Source organism: Mytilus trossulus, chromosome 2 (assembly GCF_036588685.1).
Source record: "Mytilus trossulus isolate FHL-02 chromosome 2, PNRI_Mtr1.1.1.hap1, whole genome shotgun sequence".
In the NCBI taxonomy this organism is placed as follows: Eukaryota; Metazoa; Mollusca; class Bivalvia; order Mytilida; family Mytilidae; genus Mytilus; species Mytilus trossulus.
Window position 1 is genome coordinate 63,173,701 of NC_086374.1, and position 23,249 is coordinate 63,196,949.

The window sequence follows — 23,249 nt, forward strand, 5'->3', positions numbered from 1 at the left end:
GGGCGTAGAGGGCGTACCCTTTACTTTGTCTTTTTTTTTTTTTAAAGTTAGACTGTACAATGAATACGACTATAGATTTCGTTAACTTTGTCATTTCTCTTATATATGAATAAATCTAAAGTTAAACAAAAATAAAAGATTTATTCAACAAACAAATAAAAAACGAAAATAATTATAATCAATGTTCAAAATCTTCATCAGGTTTGCTATGACAACAAAATAGTTGACAGAACCATTGTCGAAAGCTCGTGAATCCACTAATAGGTTTGGATTGAAAGTCAACTTCTATATCTATTACAGAGTCTTTTGATTTTCTAGTAATTGTTGAAACATGTGTGTCTTCTAATACTGATGAAAAGAATGGCTTTAAATGTGGTCTTGGAGTTTCTTCTGTGTCACTTAAACTAATACTGAACCATTCACTGTCTGTTGTCCTTGATGTGTCTGGTATATCTAAAAGAAAATGGAACTTTATTAACAGAGGAACAGTGAAAGTCATTTTTTTTAAATGATCGCGATATGAATAGAAAAAAAACTACTTTGAGTGTGAAAGTTGAGAACATAAATTTAAATATTTTCATACTTGCAACAAACAAATGGAATTTTTAATGACCTTGACTAGCTATACAGCCCTACCACTGCCGGCTCAAATTTATAGTGGGTGTCTTCCTCCATTTTGGATTTTGAAGAAGCAGATAACTTTGTTCTAGATATTTGATGAAAAAGCATGATAAAAAATTCTACCAATTTTAATTAAGACTCCCTAGCCACCTTAAAATGTAAATCAAATTCAAAATTTCACTATTGAATTAATTAGGTTTTTCGTGAAAAAAATATGTTGTGTGACAATTAGTGTTGATATCCAACATTTGCAAAAAATCATTATGAACCGAAAAGCAACCAAAGGTTATGAAATATAGATGAAGTCAGATAGAAAAATGTAATTTTATAAAATGTACCTTCATCCTCTATTTCGTCATCCAATGTCGACAAATCTAACTTTAGTTCTGCCTTTAAAGCAAGCTGTTTATCAATGATGTCTTTTGTTGAAGGCTTGTTTCTCTGAAAAATAGAGTCAAGTTAAGTGTTATTAGGTCTTTTTTGCCATTCTTGATATAAAAAATGGAGAGTTTCTGTTTAGAAAGACCACCCCAGTAATTAATAAGGAATACAATTATTTGATATGCTTTTATCTAATGTTATTTTGACATTTTGTTTCAGTATGACTTGGGATTATATACAGGACTTCACCAGTACATGTGAATCAATGCTGTAAAATGTCGTTTCATCTTTTACTGAAATTAGTTTAAAAATAGTTGAATAGCAATATCAATACTATTTACCTTAAATACTTTGTTGACTATCCACTGAAGAGGTCCCTTCGTTTTAGGAACAGTTTCACTTATTACAGATCCGTCTAGTTCTTCTGAAAAACAAAGCAAGAATGTTCGTAAATTATACACTTGAAAATGTTGAAACACAAACAAATAGCTTAAACTCATTATTCAGTATTTTTTTTTATTGACATGCACTAGTAATATACTTTCTTGTCCATTTAGGTCACAAGTTCACCAGCACTTCAACTTTTGCATTACATTTTCAAGTTTTAATTTTCCAATTTGATCAGCAGTATTTATGTATTGAGTGATCAATTTCTCCAACAGTTTTCAACCCAAATCACTGAAACTACACAGTAAGATTGCACATTTTTTCGTACTAGGACATAATTTTTATCTATACTTACTGTTGATCTCTGCATTCCACGTGTCTGTCGTTTGGAAGCTTTGATAATTGTAAAGCTGTTCTCTCACAAACGAGTTAATTCTTCCTTCTTTCACCGGTGAAAGGAAGGGTCCTGGTTGTCTTATCTCAACTGGTTCCTCTTTAAGATGCAGTTCTTGTTGTGAAGTTAAAGCCTTCTCTTTATTGTCTTTTGGCTGTCGAAAATAAATTTATATAATATATGAAAATATGAAAATTGCGATATTACTGTAAACTTTTGCTATCTATGCTCAATATTGAAACAGGTCGGTTTTTTTTTGATTTTCATTAAACAAGAAAAAAATCATGATCTACCGATTGATTAGACGGTTGTTTTTAGGAAAGTGTAATTGTTTTAAGTATTAACACTATTACTATAGGTTTTTACACAAAAATAAATACTGCTGTACTTATAGTTAAAATGTTGCGTTCCTTAAGACCCAATACTGAATACTCAGACGATCAAGTGAAGTGGACGAAACGTGCATTAAAACAAATGTATTTAAATACCTCCTGGGAATCACGCCGCAGTGAGTCAATGTCGGTGGCTGGTTTCCAGAATTCTTCAAATTGTTTCTTTATCTGTTCTTGTTCTCTTACTATCCTTTTTCTCTCCTTTTCTTCTTTGATAGTTTTCTCTTTGGTATATGCGTCAACAAGTTTATTGTATTCAGCATCTCTGACGGATTTGTAAAAGGCAGCTCGTTCATTGTCGTCTGTTAATTCTTTGGCTGAAATAATCTGTTCTTGTTCTCTTACTATCATATTTCTCTCCTTTTCTTCCTTAATCATCTTTTCTTTGGCATATGCGTCAACAAGTCTATTATATTCAGCATCTCTGACGGATTTGTAAAAAGCAGCTCGTTCATTGTCGTCTGTTAATTCTTTGGCTGAAATAATCTGTTCTTGTTCTCTTACTATCATATTTCTCTCCTTTTCTTCCTTAATCATCTTTTCTTTGGCATATGCGTCAACAAGTCTATTATATTCAGCATCTCTGACGGATTGGTAAAAAGCAGCTCGTTCATTGTCGTCTGTTAATTCTTTGGCTGAAATAATCTGTTCTTGTTCTCTTACTATCCTATTTCTCTCCTTTTCTTCCTTAATCATCTTTTCTTTGGCATATGCGTCAACAAGTCTATTATATTCAGCATCTCTGACGGATTTGTAAAAAGCAGCACATTCATCGGTGTCTGTTAATTCTTTGGCTGAAATAATATGTTCTTGTTCTCTTACTATCATATTTCCCTCCTTTTCTTCCTTAATCATCTTTTCTCTTGCATATGCGTCAACAAGTTTATTGTATTCAGCATCTCTGACGGATTTGTAAAAAGCAGCACATTCATCGGCGTCTGTTAATTCTTTGGCTGAAATAATATGTTCTTGTTCTCTTACTATCCTATTTCCCTCCTTTTCTTCTTTAATCATCTTTTCTCTTGCATATGCATCAACAAGTTTGTTGTATTCAGCATCTCTGACGGATTTGTAAAAAGCAGCACATTCATCGTCGTCTGTTACTTCTTCTTCTCTGTTATTCAATGGTATTTCTTTCTCGTTATAATTAACTATTTGTACACCAGACTTTATGTTACCTTCTATTTCGCTGAAAATGAAACCAAGGAATATTCAGAACCATGCGACGCTGCTCAGGAAAATTATACCCCATTCAATAAAATACATAAATAGTGAAGAGGACAGGTTCAAAGGGAGCAATCAGACTCACTGAATGCCATTTTTTTCAGAATTAGACAAAAGGTATATCTAATTGAAGTAATAAACATTCTTGTAGTGTTACAATCTTTAATTTGGTTATAGACAATATTCAATAGTTCTTACATTATATAATAAATTAAGTCTAGAATATAAAATTTGTTAAAATATGAAAGCATTGCGAACTTATACCATATAAATGGTAGTCAGTACCTACCTGAAAGGAGCTTGAAATAATGACACCATTAAAGTACGGATATTCCATTCAAGACTGTTATTATCGGTCTCCATTTCTATTCTGGAAAAAAGAGTTAGGAAAACTAATTTTAACGTTTTTCGAATTTATTTTGCCTAATTTGTTGTAATTAAATCTATCTCTTTCTTTCTCTCACCTCTCTCTCTCTCTCTCTCTCTCTCTCTCTCTCTCTCTCTCTCTCTCTCTCTCTCTCTCTCTCTCTCTCTCTCTCTCTCTCTCTCTCTCTCTCTCTCTCTCTCTCTCTCTCTCTCTCTCTCTCTCTCTCTCTCTCTCTCTCTCTCTCTCTCTCGTATGTCTTATTTTTTTCATCCGATAAAACACTCAATGTTTGGTTTATTTAATCTATTGCGCGTTCGTGCATTATCTCTGTGTTTTTTTTAATGTGAATAAAAACTTACCAACTTATTCTCGATTTCTGAATCTGGGACAAATGGTTATATTAGTTTAGAATCGTTAAATAAAGCGTGTACACTGCTGAAGGCAAGTTTTAAACAAACTGGCGACGTTGCCAAAGAAATATTAGAATTATGACGTTTCTAGACGTCAAGGATCATGTGACATAGTTTCGGTCGAGGTTAAACTGTACATGCTCCCTGTTCTAAGAGCATCAATAGCAAATAGTATTATTTAACAACAGTTTACATGGGTTCCAACAACCTCTATGTAAAGTTGACCTAAGATAAATTTTGCCATTCTTTAAGGTACGATCGGGTTATGTTACGTGTTTCTACATCCATGATACATGTGAGCGAATTACTGGGGAAGGCAAATCCAGTAAAACGCTTCGAATTCGGTCGCACGATTTTTTTTTATAGCGAGTTCTTTAAATTTTAACTGGTTATATCTGCGCATACTTGTGTTAACGTATTGCATTTGAATTCTATGCTTACTGCTGCTAGATAAACCGCCTACCTTCAACTTACTTTTTAATTCTTTTATATGTGTTTGGTGTATTTGCAATTGTACACCATTTTACGTATATGAATCATTGTTTAATATTCCAGCAAGAAATAAACCATAATCAAACATGAACAGATTATAACATAGATGATAAAGTAGGCAGTACTTCTACTAGTATTTCTTTACTTGAAATACAAGAGCCTTTTCACAATTATTTTATGTCAATAGTTCTTTGAAACAACCAATATTGAAATAGTTCTATTATTCTAACTTTGTAGTATGGCTGTTAGTATGTATGGTCAGATTAGTATACTAAACTTACTTGCGTCAAAAAACAAATCAGTTCAAAATTGCAAAGTTGTGAAAAATTTGGTTTTGAGAAAAAAGTTTACAGGATATCAAATACACCAATAAATTTTGCTAATTGAATGTTGCATTGGTTTTCCTCTCTTTTTTTTGCTGAGCATGACGCCGAAGACAAAAATAAATAGTCTTACCTTACAATGTGATTCCTACAATCTAAGTATTCTTCACAAAACTTTCAAAATTCAACTTTAGATATTCAGGCGTAAAAAAGCGGCAGGCAGTTAGATAGCAACGTTCTAATCTGATACAAGGTTGCCAGCGAGGTTTGTGACGTTTCGACGTTAGATATCATGTGGGAACGTTTGCGTTAACTGATTGGTGTTGCATGAACTTCAATCAATCCAACCAATGTGAGTCTTGGTGGATATGGCCGAATAGTAGTATTTTCTTTCCCATTAAACTTAAAAGAAGTTAGAAATATTTCTCGCAAAATTTATCAAAATTCGGTTGAAACTATAGTATAGTTAATTTAAAGAGTTTGGAAATATTCCAAGACCGCTTTATTGCTTCTCACAAATCTCCAATCCTTAAATGTGTAGGATTGTTGCTTGTACAATATTTTTTTTACAACTATACCAAAAGTACTACTAACTTTATCTATTACCTTATATCGAATAAAGTACTTTTCTGAATTTCATATTCGTGATTTTTCGTTTTGTTTGTGAGTAAGTAGCGTTCTGGTGAATCGACCTTTATAAAATAGTTGGATTTCTTCTTCTTAAGATTTTTTTTCAACTTTTAAAACATTTTCTTCTACTTCAGAAACATTTTAATAGCCCAACCACATTCTGTGTAAGTTGTTTCAATATATAAGCTTGTAACTTAGTATATATGTCGTTGGTATTCGTTTGTTGTTCCTATCCAGTGGCGTAGCTTGGCCATTTTTAAGTGTACGCCCGAAGCTCAGCTAGGTTTCTGATGATCACCGGTGGTTTCGAGAATGAGATATAATTTGTCAAAAAATTCATCAATACCAACACACTTTAGAGTCTAATTAGTTTATCGTTTATGTTTTCCATTGTGTTGATTTGGAAACTTATTGTCATTGGCTAAAGAGAAAATGTTTAAACATTGGCATAGCTAGGTCATTTTTATGTGTACGCCCGAACATCGGTGAAGGGTCGAAAGGCCCTATCGTGTCCAGGCAAATGAACCAGCTGTACATGGTAGTAGATGAGCGGGTGCGAAGCCTCCGCGGAAGTTTAAAAGTTATCGAGAATGGCATACCATTCCTGTCATTGAAAACTCATCAATAACAGCATTCTTTAGATTCAAAATGATTAATCTATTCATTGATTATTCCGAATCGTAAATCAACATAGAATGATTGATATTCTGAGTTGTTCAGGTGCAATATTAAAATGTGTAAATGGCTCTCTGTCTATGATACCCTGGTTCTCGTCTGAAATTTCTCCCTACGAAAAGTTTATTCATTTATCGGTCCATTACAGGATTTAAACAAACCAAACATTTTTATTTAATTTCTGCACAAGTTTCATGAAAAAATATGGAGTTTTATTAATTTATCATGTAAATTAACTCGACATCATAGATACCAGGATGGATCGAAATTTATTCTTGTGCCATACGCGTTTTCCTCTAAGAAAGTTTCATTAACTTCGACCAAGGTTTTACAAAGTACTTTATGTGTACCAGATTTTAAACTCAGAATGTAAATACTTCAATAAATTCCTTTTAAAAAATCCTATAAATTACGGAAATTCATCATATATAATTTCATCATGATGCGCTGGTAACTTTTTCAACCAAAAACAGTTGTTGTCCAGCTATCGTAAAATCATACGAAGGTTTGTTGTACATTGGTACGACACATCCAAGGGCATTATCTTATTTCTTAACTTTTAAAACCCTTATCCTTGGTCGGTCTATCATTCCAGCAAGTAGTACTAATCATTCCGACTGAACCCCCCCCCCCCCCCCACTTTTTTAAAATTGTACGTTGATCTGGTTTGATAAGGCTAATGGGAATGAATTCTTTTCTAACATAAAGGAGCGTAAACAAGGTTTTAATTACCCAGAAGATGCAAGGCACAGTCAATTCAGTGAGCCAGCCACTCAACGACACAAAATAAAGAAAATCAAGAGACACCAAGAAGTTAGCATGAGTTTTCTCATTGTTAAAGGATCTTAAAGGCATTATTGCTTACACCAACTTCATAAAAACTTTTTCTATATGGTGAATAGGTAGCTTTTTCCGATCATACCCGTCGAGATCTCTCTTTATTTTAGTATAGTTTGAGGTCTTATTTTATTTTAGTTTCTTGTGTACAATTTGGAAATAAGTATGGCGTTCATTATCACTCAACTAGTATATATTTGTTAAGGGGCCAGCTGAAGGACGCCTCCGGGTGCGGGAGTTTCTATAATATTGGAGACCTGTTGGTGACCTTCTGCTGTTGTTTTTTTTTCTATTGTCGGGTTGTTGTCGCTTTGACATATTCCCCATTTCCATTCTCAATTCTATTACTATTTCTCAAGAGGTAAGTGTCCGTATGTACATGTTTTATGTCAAGCTCTTTTTAATACTTAAATCTTCGAATTGCATGACACCATTAGAATGCACGATTGTTAATTGGCAATAGACAATCGGAACTACTCGGCCTTTCTGGTTGCACGAAGAAATAACTGCATAGCGAGAATGGCCGAGTAGTTACGATTGTGGCAATAGCACTGGGCAATAGATGCATAATTTTTTTGTTACGAAAGTCTCTGAATGCTAGACAGGGATTACAACCCGGCTGAATAAACTATTTGTACAAAACTTAAATATTTAAGTGGGTGAAAACCCCTAACGAATTTATTTATGTCTAGTATGCATATAAACCTTTAAGTTTCAATGCTTCTCGTTGCCTTTGCATGGCCTTGTTAAAGTCATAAGAAACCTCAAATAAAAAAAAATAATGCATATGTTTTTTTATAACTCAATGGATACATATGCTTTTTTCTGAAGAAAATTCTTTAATTTATTCATATTTATAAGAAGTTTACTTTATTTTAATAGCTTGCTTCCAGCAAACAATTCCCCCGACATATTTTCCGTATGCAAAGTGACCTCAGTGTGACCCATCTCGTAAAAATCCGGTGAATACGCATGGATGTCCTTAAAATAAACTATTATCTGAATTTACATGTTAAACACGTGCTCTCTTTCCATGCTTTTTTGTTTATTTTTTGTCGATTGTTGACAAACAGGTGACCATCGTTAAACTTCGGCTTCAAAACACGAACTTTAATTACCTGCCATATTTTCACAACAACACTGACTGATTGAGAAAAAAAATTGACGATTATACGAAATTTACACGAAAAAAATGATAAATTCGTGCACAGAAGACTAAGTTTATGATGTTTGTATGCATTGGTTCAAGATTTGGAAGAACATAATTTTTCACCGGTCTCTCGTTTCTTATGACTTTAATTATCATTAATATTCAGCGACTGCTTGAAAATTTACGTTTTATAGTCATGTATGTGCTGCACGACTACAATTTGTTGGTTCATTGAACAATGTTAAGTTTTTATTGTTTGACTAGTCTATCAGATACTATAAGCAATGTGGTCATTACAATGTAATTGGTATATTAAATGATTGGAATGAGCATATGTCTGTCTGGCAGGTTTCACATGACCTAAACCTCATTCTCATGGTACATTGGTCAATCTTGTTCATGGTTTTGACAGTTTATCAGATGCTATGATCAATAGGTCAACTATAGTTTGGTGTACGAACTCATTAAAAGGTGTTAGAACATTTCGCATATGACCATGTCACTGACTTTGATCTCATTTTCATTGTTCATTGGTCAATATTAAGTGTTCATATTTTATCAATTTATCAAATGCTATGAGCAATGTCAACTATAGTTGGTGTACAGAATGATTGTAAAGTGTTAAATCATGTTATTACATATGTCCGATTGATATATAGGATTCATATGACCTTGACTACATTTTCATGGTTCAATGTTTTTGTCAGTTTATCAGATACTTTCATTGGCAATATGCCAACTAAGTAATTTAGTGAAGTGAATGGTTGTAAGTGTAAATGCTCCTTTCTGGCATGTTGCATATTACCTTGACCTCATTTTCATGGTTCATTTGTCTATGTTTAGTTTTCATGGTTTTGTTGGTTTATCTGGTGCTCTGAACAATAGGTCTACTATATTTGGTGTATGGAAATGATTGTAAGGTGTTTAGAGTACATGTTTGGTTGGCAGAGTTTAAATGACATGGACCACATTTTCGTTGTTCAATGTTACGTTTTGTGGTTTTGTCAGTTTATCAGATACTTTGGCAATATATGTCAACTATATATGGTGTATTGAATGAATTTTTGTATGGTGTACATGTTTGTCTGGCATGTTGCATATGACACTGATCATTTTTTCATTGTTAAATGTTAAGATTCATGGTTTTGTAAGTTTATCAGATGAATATTTATCATGTTTATATTACATGTACTACATTACATGTACATTTGTATGTGAACAGAATGCTTATGATGCTAAGGTGTTTGTACATGTCAGTTTGGCATGTTGCATATGACCCTGACCTAGTTAATATCACGTTTCATGGTTTTATCATGGTGCAGTAAAATGAGCAACAGTTTAACTATATTTGTTATATAGAATTATTGTAAGGTGTTAGTACATGTCTATTTGGCAGGGTTCATATGGCCTTAACCACATTTGCATGGTCCAATGTTAATAGATATTAGAACACTGAGGAGAGGAAAACCAACAGTCTAATCTATATTAAAATCCAGAAACACTTATGAACCACATCAACAAAAGACAACTATAGCTACTGAACCTCAGATTCCTGACTTAGGACAGGTGCAAACAAATGCAGCAGGTTTAAACGTTTTAATAAATGTCGTTTTTTTTTTAAAGTACTAGTACATGCATATGAAGGTACCAACTTTCACCTTTAATATCTGAAATAATATTGAAACATTACAGCAATTAATGAAAAATACACTATGAACTACATGTACATGTATCAATTGAAATTGTTTAACTCAAATTGCAATCAAAAGGAAATATAAACACAAGTGAACATACACTTAAAGAATAAATTTGATCTAATTTACATGTAAGTTTGTTTAAGGTGTTGTCAGTTTATTCGATCCCCTTGATCACTGATCCTTTCTTCATGCATTTGAATTATTATTTTATGTTTCTTTAATCACTCTGTAATGTTTATGTCATATTGTAATTAATGTTATGCTCTTAATGGGCCCTTTAATTTGGAAAATAAAAATATTGTATTGTATAATATATTATGTACTTTAGCAATTATAGTTGGTATACATGTACATAATGATTGTATAATTAGTACATGTCAGTTTGGCAGGGTTGAAATGACCTTGGCCACATTTTCATGATTCCAAGTTAAGTTTTCACATGACCTTGACCTCATTATCATGGTTCATTGGTCAACGATAAGGTTTTTTTTCATGGTTTTGTGTTTCTCATGTACTCTTAGCAATAGGGCATCTATATTTGGTGTATGGAATGACAATTAAAATATCAAATTTTACCGTGTTTACAGTAATGAATATTTTGACTATCTTTATATATTCAATCGAGAAACAATGAGAAATAATGAATTGCCTAAATTTTATTTATTTTTTAGAATAAGTCCAAAAGATAGTCAGTAGTTCTTTCTGGGCACTTTAAATTTGGCTCCCTCCATTTATATGACAATGAAATAACACATTTGTGCTTATACCAGTCAGGGGTGCTTCTTAAACAAGTGATTTCATTATCATTAACCACATACTCTTACATGTACTATCAGACAAAGGTCAACAATATTAGGTGACCTGATTAGTTTTCTTTAGAATTAGAATGATTTATTTTAAGGTTATGTCCTGATCTATAAATTATTTCAGTTTTTGCATATTCAAATAAACTGTAAAAACTGGCAGGCTTATCAATCAAATGACAATTTCTGCATGTACATAGTTGTTTTTTCAATGGAATTCAGGTCTTTTTATCAATAAAAAAAATCAAGCTTCAATGTGGGGAAAATATTCAAAAAATGATATATAAAACACTTATTGAAGTGATTAAATTTTAACTTTTCAAATAACTTGTTTCAGAGAGAGCCGTGGTGTAGTGGTTAATGCATCGGACTGCTAACACAAAGGTTCCTGGTTCGATTCCCGTTGGGATGAAAATTTCAGGAACTCAATTTTTTGGCTCTCTCTTGACACCATTTGCGAGTATGGTCTTAAGGAAACGGTGATAGTCCGTCGGAAGGGGACGATAAATGGCTGACCTGTGTTAAGAGAGAGCCATATCTCTTGCACTTTAAAGACACCCTTGTAGATTTCGAAAAAGAGTAGGCTAATGCCGCTACAAGGTAACACTCGCACCCGCAAAGTGGAAAGGGATTAATATAAGTTGCAAAACTTGTTTCCCAATCCACTCTAAATAAATATGTTTAAAGCTAAAACTAAAAACTTGTTTCAGTTATTTTGAAAAGTCTGTGCAAAATTTTTAAATATTTCACCAGAAGTGATTTGGAAATCACTAATTGAAGTACCACCCCTGACTGTATACATGTACACTTGTACATGTCTTTAAACACAAATAAACAAATAATACAATGTGTGTTTATTATTAAACGAACATGAACATCATGTGTACATGTACATGTATCATGGGTACACAATGTATATATATTCTTTTTAAAGAAACATGTGTTTTTTGAGAAAAGGCCAGGAAACTCCTTGGTGTGTTTATTAAATACATTTTAAATTGATACATATTTAATATTAAACTAATTATGAGACAAATTAATGTACATGTAATGCAATTACTTTATTCTAAAAAGTCTGGTAAAGAAATCAGAAGAAACTGTCAACATTTTGTTATTCAACAATTTATTTGAAAAGGTTCAACTCAAGATTGACACTTGATGAGTTATAAACTTAGGTGATCCCGTGTTCAGTGAAAATCTTTTGTAATACATGAGTATACATAACTTTCTGTAAATGCATGTGTCATGTAGTATGATGTACTAGTCGATCGTCTATCATCACTATTCAATTTGGTTCAATGTACGCAAGAAATTTAATTCACAATAGTTTTTATTCACCTTATGAACTCAGGTTTCCTCAATTTAGGAATATATTCACTGATTAGGCTGACAGTAACATTTTTCTACGAATTAACTATCAGAAGGCTGAATATATGTCTCTTCATTCATACATATTCTTGTCACTCTTGCCCCATAATAGTCAATTATATAGTCTGAGCCATCTGAAGGCATAACTACTTGAGCCGCAATTAGCAATATGTCTACTAGCTGTCCGAGAAAGAAAAATCCAAGTGTTGAAAATTTCAGAAGTCCTATGGCTGGATATCCAAGATAAAATCTGTCTATTCCAAACATACCTAAAAAGACAGACAACAGGAGTGCTGTTTCAAAAGAATGTCCATTTGTCCATCGACAAGAGACATTCTTGTAAAATCCTGGAGTTGTTCCATTAAAAGTCACTTCAGCACCACCATATTTTGACGATTTACAAGTCACATTAGCGGCAGGCATGCACTCAACTGGAACAGATTTAGTAAGTTTATCACAATTCTCCTCACTTTGAGTTTCTATATCTACAATTGGCTCTTTGCATATATACTGACCCAGTTGCAAATTTTCACAAGGCAAAGCTTCCTCAAAAGATATTGCATATACTATCACATTTGTATAGAATAGAGTCAAGATGTGAATTGTCAACACACTTATCAAGTACTTTATGATATATTTTAAGTAGTTCATCTTTGTTTATTCTCATCACTAGTATATATACAAGATATGATGTGAGAAAGTACTTTCAATTTCGTTCAAACCTCATTTGTTGTTTGTTGACAAATTAACCGGAAATGAGACAGAGTTATCTAACTTGCAAAAATATTACGCAAAATAATCCTGTGTGTTTTATTCCTAAAAAGTTGATATCATAGGTGTTTTTTGTTTATCTGCATCTAGAGATATGAATATTTAATTGAAAACTTTAATTTTTGTCAAACAGTGCCTGATTATGCTATAAAATATAATTTTTCATTGTTTAACCGGATATACATACGCAGGTGTTGTTGGTCACCTTTCTAAAACGTGCACTACCACAATTTTATTTCCAAAAAGCAAACAAATCATGTCTTCAAGTTCAAGTGAAGATATTTCTTCAGATAATGATTCTGACATTGAAATACTAGCTACAGAAGCTTGTAATAAGATGAAGAAGTTATTAGAAAAATCAAATAGCATTGGAAAAAAGAGACAAATGACCCGAACTGTTAATAGGAAAATGAAATGTGACACTGTAAACGATAGTAAGGAAGCACAATCTAGTCCAAATATTTTTGACTTTGTAATTGATAAAACACCTCTGAGGTTTGAGAATGATGAAGTCACCAAAACATCACAACCTGCTAGTAGTGCTACAGAATCAGAATCTGGAATCCCAGAGACTGATGACAACACTAAAGAGAGTCCAAGTCTCAATTCAAACAAAGCAAAAAAGAAAGTGTAAGAAATAATTTACCTTAAGGAATTAGGTGCGTTCACTGGAAAAAACATGTTTTACTTTCGCACACGTACTATGTACAGGCTTTGATTTACACCCTACATGTTCCCACCCAAAGTCCCTTCGCACCCTACACGTTCACACCCTTTTTATTTGTTTTTTGTTTAATTTGGTTTGGGTAAGGAATCCAGGTCCGTTCGCGCCCATTCATGTTTGCACCCTTTCACTTTTGCACCCTACATGTTCGCACTCAAACTCCGTTCGCACCTTACATGTTCGCGCCCAATTTTAATTGATTTTGGGTTTAATAACTTTGTAATCAAGTTTTGGCAAGTAGTTTTCTTATAAGTATAATTATTTTCGTTGTCTCAAATTAAAGTGAGACAACATTTTTATAGTATAGAATAAATCTTATTTATGTTTTGGATGGGGTATAATTGTTAAAAAAAATAATATTCCTTCCTAAATAAAGTGGGATAATGTCAAAGTTTTATTTTGTATTGACATGATAACTCTTAATCATGTTTTGGTTAGTGTATTGCTATAACTTTGTTTCATTGACTTGTTTCAAAATGGAGTGAGATTCTGACTATGTTTTTTTTGTGTGTTGAATAAAATTTATGTTTGATCATGTTTTGGTTATAATAGTGTATTGCTATATTTTATTGTTTCATTGTTTCAGATCAAAAGGACCAAGCTGTTAAAACAATTATCTTTTGTGTTTTTCCTTTAAAATCTTCAATCTTTTACTCATACCATGCTATAAATACATGCAGTATTTACACAGTATATATATCTTTATTTCTCAACAAACCAAATTACAATGGTATAGAGATACACACAATAATTACATAGTTCATATGTACAAACATACAAAATTATATGAAAGCAAGAGGAGGTACATATCATATATAACGATATACATATTAAACTAAATGATATCAAGTACATGAATTACCCAGGAGAGCCTAAATGAATATTTACAAGTCTTATATATTTGCACAAGTTATTAAGATCAGAAAGATTTTTACTATTCATCAGTTCATTAAATTTCAATGCATTTGGTGGATTTCTATATTTTTTTCTCAAAAACTGTTTACGATCATCATTGAATACAGAACACATAAAAATATAATGAATGCAGTATTTACACGAAAGCAATTAAAAACAACAATCATGATTTTCCAATTATTCAACTGGACCTTGAATTAAAATTGGGCGCGAACGTGTAGAGTAAGCATGGTAAGAGTAATGCTATAAATATGTTTTTTTTATTTGTTTCAATATAAAGTGATAAAAAAAAAACTATTGTATTTATAAATAAAAAACAAAAGAAAAATTGTAAAAACTGAAAATACGAACATATATGACAAATAAAAACCCCTTAGAAAAGGAAATATTTTCATAATATACAATGTATGTTTTGACAAAAATTATTCACATAAATTTATTTTAAAAAACATTTACCAGGCATAGGCCGGAAAGTGAACATCAGTACGTTGATGGTTTTCTGTATCAAAAGAAGAGAAGAATAAGAAGAATTCTGCATGTTCTGAAATTATTTTTTTATGTTGAATAAATCTTTAAACATGTTTTGGTTAATACAGAATTGCTATTTATACATGTGTTCATGTACAACTGTACATGATACAATGTATATATTTCTTTCATCTTTTCATTGTTTCAAAATAAAGTGACATATTCTGACCAACTTTTTCAGAGTTCGCGAAAAGTGGTGGTCCTCAGGATTTTACCACCACAATATTGCATAGGACTGACACAATTTTAGTAATTTTAAATAGAGTTAATAGTGATTTTAATTTGAGTTCGCGAAAAGTGGTGCTCCTCAGGATTTTACCACCAAAATATTGCATAGGACTGACACAATTTTAGTATTTTTGAATAGAGTTAATAGTAATTTTATTTATTTAAAAAGCTTGGCAAGCCTTGCGTTTTAAATATTTAAATTTAACTGTCTCAAGTGGAGAAATATCATAACACACTTGTTGTTTTTGTTGAATCTATATTTAAAAAACTAGATTTCATGGATTTGAACCCTAAAAACATTGTTTGAAAAACGCTATATTTTTTCTACATGTATCTGTTAATCTCAGATTTGGTTATTGACTGTCTAGGTTAGGTTCTAGGCTAAAAAGTGGAATAATCTGGGTGAGAGAATTGTATACACATCAGGAATATTAACTATCATTAAAATCTTAAATATTCATTTCAAATATTTTGTAATTGTTTTAAATGGATCTGGAGTATTTTTGTCTTTGTCTTTATATGATTCATGTAATTGTCCAAGTATGTTCTTGAGGGATTCAGTTAAAAATCATGTTTAGTAGTCATGGTAGTGTTCATTGAATACCCATTTTATTACATCTTAATCATCTTTAAACATTTTCTCAAATTATTTTTTGTTGTAAAAAATTATTGGGTGGTCATTTTTGTTTTAAAATTGTACAATAAATATTCATTGTCATGATTGAATGCTTCATTTAGTATATACACTCTATATGATCTGCAGTTATATAATACTTATATATTCAAATTTTAGGGGAAGTTTATCATCAAGTTTACAGACAAAAATACAGATATCAGATAATTATTTCCAAACCACATCTGATAACAAATCAAAGAAGAAAACTAAATCCATCAAAGCAGATTTAGATGAGGTATGTACTTTTTGTATTTTGCAGGGTTTTAGAAACATTTATGTGTAGTTGACAGACAATGTTGTAATGATGATGATGACAATTCCTAAAATTGTTATACATATAGTACATGTAGTAATACAAACGAAATAGTATCTACAAATGTTTTATATTAGGAAATTTCATAACTATAATAACGTTTTGTGAATAACAAATTTGCAAATTAAAATGATTAATGTTAATTCAGATTTTTTTGCAATAATTTTATTATCATGATTATTGCAAAATGCTGTGATGAAATAAGTTTCCCAAAAAAAGAAATATGCTGTTTCCACAGTTTATTGATATAATCCCAAGTTCATCATTATAGTAATTCATTTATAAAAGTTCATTCTGACATCCTGGTAATTATTGATCAAATGTTCATTTACAGAATATTTTTCTTCAAAATGACAGTAACCTAAATCTGTCATAATTGTTAAAGAGAGAGAGGCCTAAGATTATAGACATATGATCAAATTTGACCACACAAAACACAACATAGAAAACTGAAGACTGAGCAAAAGAGGCCTAAGATTATAGAGATATGGTCAAATTTGACCACACAAAACACAACATAGAAAACTGAAGACTGAGCAAAAGAGGCCTAAGATAATAGAGATATGGTCAAATTTGACCACACAAAACACAACATAGAAAACTAAAGACTGAGAGAAAGAGGCCTAAGATTATAGAGATATGGTCAAATTTGACCACACAAAACACAACATAGAAAACTGAAGACTGAGCAAAAGAGGCCTAAGATTATAGAGATATGGTCAAAGGAGTAGGTTTGGTAAGGACCGATTTTGGCCTCAAATTTCAGGTTCATCTTGCGAAGGATTTTGACCACTTTTTAAACACTTAAGTGTCTATTTCATTTGAATCAATTAGTTTATGTGAAAGATTTTAACTAATTTTGTCATTAAAAACGACCCGATTCAAGCTCAAATATGAAAAATCTACAAAATATGCTGAACAATGTCATTTTTCAGATGGTTTTCTTCAAAAATGAAAGTGGCCGCATCCGTGTTCATCCTCAATCTTTATATATGTTATGTATAATCATAAAATACAACTTACATTTTAATATTAAGGATGAACACGAATGCGGCCACTTTCGTTTCACACGAAAACCGCCTAAAATTTAACAAAAATGCTAGAATTGTGAAGGTTTCTGTAATTTAGCCTGACTTAATGGTGCTAGTACCTATTATAATGTGTATTGCATTGTCAAAAACAGCCCATATTTATGTAGCAGGACCATTCTACTGTACAATAAATATCTAAAAGTTTACATTTTAACAATTTTGTAAAACTGCTATATTTTGGGGCCAAAAAGGGGTCTTACTGGACCTACTCCTTTGACCACACAAAACGCAACATAGAAAACTAAAGACTGAGCATTAAAAAAAAATGTGTAGTGATCTTGAGTATCAACATTCCTACTACACTGTTAATTTAATACCCCTTTTTGGGACATTTATTTTTTCCCTCTGAAAAAGTAACATAAACAAAGAATTTTAAAAATGTAATACCTAAATTTGATTTTGAAGTTGTTTTATCTGTGTTATTGTAGGTGATGAAAAAAAGTGTAATAACTCCTGATTTTGAAAAGCAGTTTTCACAGAAACCTTATGAAGAAAGTATCAGACAACAGAAAAAACAAAGAAGGGTCAGTTTGTCTAATACATGTTACATATATTTAGCAATCACTTGTGTCAAGTTGTGATCACCATCATCACAGTTTCATCCATTCAACATGTAGTGTTGATAAGTTATAAGTATCAGTTTCCTCAAATGTGTGTCCATTCCCTCTGTTTGTTGCATTCAGACAACTTTTAAAGTAAAAATGTTAATTTTCAATAAAGTGATATAAATTAGTAAACATATAAAGAAGAGACATTGGGTCTTTTGATTTTAGATCCTTATTATATGACATAAATACTAAGGTCAATGTCTAAAGAAAATTTGATCTTCTAGAATTTGACCTTTGCTTTAATTTTTTATTTATACATGATGGTGTTAATCTTCAATTAAGTGAAACATTAAAATATGAAAACTAGCAAATTGACATTATTTCTCAAGATTATATATCATATAAAATCATAGCCTCCAGGTGCAGGAATTTTTTGCTACATTGAAGACCTGTTGTTGACCTTCTGCTGTTGTCTTTTCTATGGTCCGGTTGTTGTCTTTGACAAATTCCCCATTTCCATTCTCAATTTATGCAACTATTTTCTACACAAGGACATGTCTGTACCAGATCAGGAACTTGACAGTTGTTATCTATTTGTTTGATATGTTGAGCTATCGATTTTTCCATTTGATTAGATACTTTTTGTTTTGAAATTTTCTCGGCGTACAGTATTTTTGTGATTTTACTTTTTTCCAAAACACAACCCATACAAATCATTTTAATATGTGAATTTTTTATACTCTATAACCTTTCAATAAAATTTAAATATATTTGAAATGAAAATTAATTTTTCAGAAGGAGAAAGCAAAGACGAAGGGAAATGGCTGGTATAACATGAAAGCACCTGAAATGACTGAAGAAAAGAAAAATGATTTGATGGTTCTCCATATGAGGAAAGCAGTGGATCCTAAACGATTCTATAAAAATAATGATACAGTGTCATTACCTAAGTTTTTCCAAGTAAGTGTAACACAATTCATTTATTAGTTTCAGGATTGGACTTTGGTATAAAACTTATCAATGCATTTGATGCTTTCTTGATGAAATTTGAGCTTGGGGGATTGTTTTAGATGCATTTCTGCTATTAGGGGCTATATATAATCCTGTTTTCTTCAAGATCTCTTGCTTTTTGGAAAGATTGGAACTTGTTCTAAATCTTTCTAAAGGCACCAGCCTCCCTAGCAACAAGTTACTAAGCACATGTTGGCTACTAAATCTAAAAAATGTTTACATGCACTGAAATATAGTTCCCTATAATTCTTTTGTCAGTGTACATATGCACATATAAACTTTTTGTTTTGGTATACTTTAAGAGCAGTTCATTCAAGTATGCATATCTTAAGGGTGTGTTGATGTGCAGGCTTTTTCTTTTATTTGATTTGATTAAAGTACTCTCCACAACTTTTAATTTTCAATGTTAATAATCATGATAATCATGATAATTTGTTTTCAAAATCAATTAAGCAATTCTCAGAGGAGAATAACAGTATACCTTTATTTCAACTTACAAAATGCCTGGAAAAAAACCTTTAAGATTATTTTTTTACACAATAAAGTTCTTAGCTTTAAGTCTTCGTTGACCCTATGTCTTACAAGTATAATTAATTAACTTTATTAGAAGATTTTTTTGTTTGTTTCAAAAGACAATGTGTAAACAGTGAAACATGTAACAAGGAACATTATTTGGATAAGATATAAATTCCAAATTAAATAAAATAGGTGTGCAAGTTAAGGGACCCCCTATCATTCAACTTGATTCACATTTAGCTAATTTTATCTACTTCTACAGACTTTCATTTAATGCAACTGTCAGCAATACTGCTTTATTAATGTTCTTGTTTGTCCACTTCATACTTAAATATGACTGAAATAGTGCTCTTCACAGTTAGTTCGGCCATATTTGATAGGGGGCAGATTTTCATAATAGAGGTAAAAATGGTATGAAAAATACGGGTAAACATCATTAAAACAGATAAACTATTTCCACCTCTTTCTAAAAAATCTGCCACCTATCCAATATGGCCAAAGTAACTGTGAAAAGCCCTATTATTCAAACTACTATTCCAATATCGCCAAGGACTGATTTTTATCACTTTTTTTTATTTAATGGCATTAGAATGCCTCAACTATCATTCATGTTCTTATATATTTATCGCGTTCCTCATTTTAAACAGAAAATGCTGAGTGTAGTTAATTTATATAATTTGTATTTTCAGTTTGGAACAGTAGTAGAAAGTTCAGCAGATTTCTATCACTCAAGGGTTCCTAAGAAACAGAGGAAATCTAATATGGTAGAAGAACTTCTAGCTGATGCTGAATTTAGAAAGTAAGTGTTGATTTCAAAGTAATTTTATTTGACAGACAAACAAGCAGACAAATTGACCGAGACTCACTCCCCCTCCCCTCCCCCTCACTGAATTATTTGTCTTTTGGATTTATTGAAACCCATAATTTTAAATGATATATTTGACCCCAAATTTTAACTAATTTCTTAGCCAACCTTCATGTCAGAATAAAGAATAACATGGTATATTTTTTGAGGCAATGGGTTTGTTAAATTGGTTATCTACCTTCATCTTTTAAAAAAAAAAGGCATTATAGCTTTTTGGTAATCTGCAACACTTGACATATAAATTTGCAAATCTTGAACCATTAAAGTCATAAAGCAATAACTTATCTTTATGGCATCAACAATTTTATTTGGACATCAACATTTTACAGGAACCTGTGTAATGGCCAGTAATGGATGACAAATAGAGATATTGTGTATTCAAACTAAGATGAAACACACATTCTATAGTTGTACTGTAAACAAAACATTTAAAACAAAATAAACAAAGCACAGACATTTATGATGGAAAGGAAAATACAATTTTTATATCATTTGTTTTTGGTATTTTTCATTGAATACATATTTGTTCCTTACAGGTACAACAAGAGGAAGTATGTTGAAATACAAGAACAGAAAAGGAAAGCACAAGGTCCATACAAACACATGAAAAGATTGAAGAAAAATAAAAGATGATCATTTTATATATCATAGTTTGTTTTTTATATGAAATATTGTAATATTATATAAACTATGATTCAATCTGTCATTGTCCCAAGTTTAACATGAACCTAGAATCTAGAGAGAAAATTACAAAAAAACACAACAAGATGAAAAGATATGAGTCTGCACCATTATGTAACTTCATTCATTTAGAATTGTCACTTCCTTTATATGCAGTATGGTTCTAGTTATGTTTCACACATTCAAACTTTTCTGTCATTTATATTCCACTCCCATATCCATTCAGTAATGTAGAACATGGTTTGTAAACCCTGATTCCAGAATATCTGTTGATAGGTTCAGTGACTAACAATAGATGAGGGATGTAAAGGGGGGTATCTGCATGGAAGAACATGAAATAAAATTGCAATTTCACAATGAAAGAACAATAAAAAATGTCTTGCACATTGATCTTTTCACAGATTTCAAGAAACACGGTGAATAACAAACCTATTTCACGACTGGACGTGAAATACCTATGGCAAATCACATTGCAAGAAAATAACCCTTTATTAGCCTCATAGAAGGACAAAGATGAAATTGATCATAGGTCACCCTACTGTCTTTAACTATGTGCAAAACCTAGATCCCATTATCATGCAATGATAAACAATTAAAAAGAGAAAACCAACAACTTTAATGTTTATACCCCTGTCTAAAGGAGGAGGTATAATGTTTTGCCTCTATCTGTCGGCCTGTATGTCCATCGATATCAGTCACACAAATTTCAGTTACAATTTCCCCAGGAACTACAGATCAGACCTTCCTGAAATTAGTTATCAGGCTTTATGTGAACATGCTTTACTGTGTTTTCTGCTTCAGATTAAAAGCATATCAGCTTCTTCTTTAACTCATGTGTGGTTTTTTTTTTCTCAATTTATTTTTACTACTATAAACCAGAATTCTGAAATTTGTGGTGTGGATTTATATGAACAGGCTTTACTGTTTCACATTTTCTGATTTTTGGCTCTCAACCTCCTGTTATTTTTATATATGTTCACACAAACATGGCTATGTATGCAATTTTGGTAGAGTTTTCAGGGAACTACACATTAGATAGTCCTAGTATTTGCTATGAGACTACATGTGAATATGCTTTAATGTATGATGTGTTTTCAGATTTATGACTTGTTTAATTCCTGTTTACCAATTATTTATGCAGTCTTTTACTTGATGGCCAAGTATGAAAATTTTGTCACATGTTTCTTGGGAACTTAAAATAAAAAGTTCATGAAATTTAATGTAAGCCATCATGATTAGTCACTCACCCATTTCCATTTATTTTACTACATGTACTTATTTATTCTAACACATAATGGTCATATTTGACTAGGATGTAGCAGCTTACAATTTTTAGTTGGTTATTGCAATAGTGGTTTCTAAGGGGGAAAAATACTCCAGGAAAATAGGAAAATAGTGTAAGAAAAATTTCACATTTGAAATATCATCTCTTTATTTAGACACAAATCCCATAGCACTTATGAATTGCCGAAGTTTACAGGCTGTTGTGTGTTTTTACTGTGAAATATGGTTTTATTAAATAATGCTCTTTTACTCTTCAGTTATATTTACAATCAAAAGAAATATTACTAAGGAAATGAAAGGTTTCCAGGCCCCTGACATAGGACAAGCACATAAAAAATATAACAGGTTTTAACATGTTTAGGTCACAGTACAATTGAAAGTTCTAACAATCAGTTTTCTAGTTGTTATATTTTACCAATAGCTATGAACCCTTGAAAATAAACAGCAGGGAATATATATTTTTGTTTCAATCAGTCAGTTATTTTGGATTCTGGATGCCAACTCCAATAATTATGTAAGATTGGAATCTTATTTGAATGTTTTGACACACATGACAGGAGGAAGATCCTTATATTTTTTTCACCATGTCCAAGGTCAAGGTCTTATTATTTCTTAAATACTAGATAGTTATCAAAGGTACCAGGATTATAATTTAGTAGAAATAGACTAAAATATATGAAAAGGTGGTTTCTAGATGCTTAGTTATAATACATATGGCATAACTTGATATATGGATATGGATTTTATTGATATGATGAATGTCATGGTTAAGTCAAACAATCCTATACAAATGGATTTTGGATGATAATATGGAGTTGCAACCTTGCACATATACCGTAGAAATTAAAGAAGGAATAGAAATCTACCTGTTGATTTTCAATTCAGAATGGATTGTACGAGATAATACTGATGTCTAAAATCATGATTTATATAATGGCAAGGAGAAA

At 31.5% G+C, this 23,249-nt stretch overlaps 3 protein-coding genes and 1 long non-coding RNA gene across 4 annotated transcripts; 1 reads left to right on the forward strand and 3 right to left on the reverse strand.

Annotated features, from left to right (window-relative positions):
- Positions 1–121: 121 nt before the first annotated feature.
- LOC134705314 (uncharacterized) lies at positions 122–1,068 on the reverse strand. The gene is made up of 2 exons (XR_010105534.1): positions 960–1,068; positions 122–453 (listed from the first exon to the last, which is right to left on the reverse strand). It is a non-coding gene; the product is annotated as an uncharacterized LOC134705314 (long non-coding RNA).
- Positions 1,069–1,301: 233 nt separating this feature from the next.
- On the reverse strand, positions 1,302–3,494 carry LOC134705932 (uncharacterized). The gene is made up of 4 exons (XM_063564645.1): positions 3,485–3,494; positions 2,272–3,326; positions 1,745–1,937; positions 1,302–1,426 (listed from the first exon to the last, which is right to left on the reverse strand). The coding sequence occupies exons 1-4, from the start codon at positions 3,492–3,494 to the stop codon at positions 1,302–1,304; spliced, it is 1,383 nt and encodes a 460-aa protein (XP_063420715.1).
- Positions 3,495–11,622: 8,128 nt separating this feature from the next.
- On the reverse strand, positions 11,623–12,905 carry LOC134707751 (TM2 domain-containing protein 1-like). The gene has a single exon (XM_063567777.1). The coding sequence runs from the start codon at positions 12,800–12,802 to the stop codon at positions 12,194–12,196; it is 609 nt and encodes a 202-aa protein (XP_063423847.1). The 5' UTR covers positions 12,803–12,905; the 3' UTR covers positions 11,623–12,193.
- Positions 12,906–13,089: 184 nt separating this feature from the next.
- Positions 13,090–20,978, forward strand: LOC134707752 (deoxynucleotidyltransferase terminal-interacting protein 2-like). The gene is made up of 6 exons (XM_063567778.1): positions 13,090–13,552; positions 16,111–16,228; positions 17,826–17,921; positions 18,741–18,905; positions 20,162–20,271; positions 20,874–20,978. Exons 1-6 carry the CDS (start codon positions 13,179–13,181, stop codon positions 20,968–20,970), a joined length of 960 nt encoding a protein of 319 aa, XP_063423848.1. The 5' UTR covers positions 13,090–13,178; the 3' UTR covers positions 20,971–20,978.
- The last annotated feature ends 2,271 nt before the right edge of the window (positions 20,979–23,249 follow it).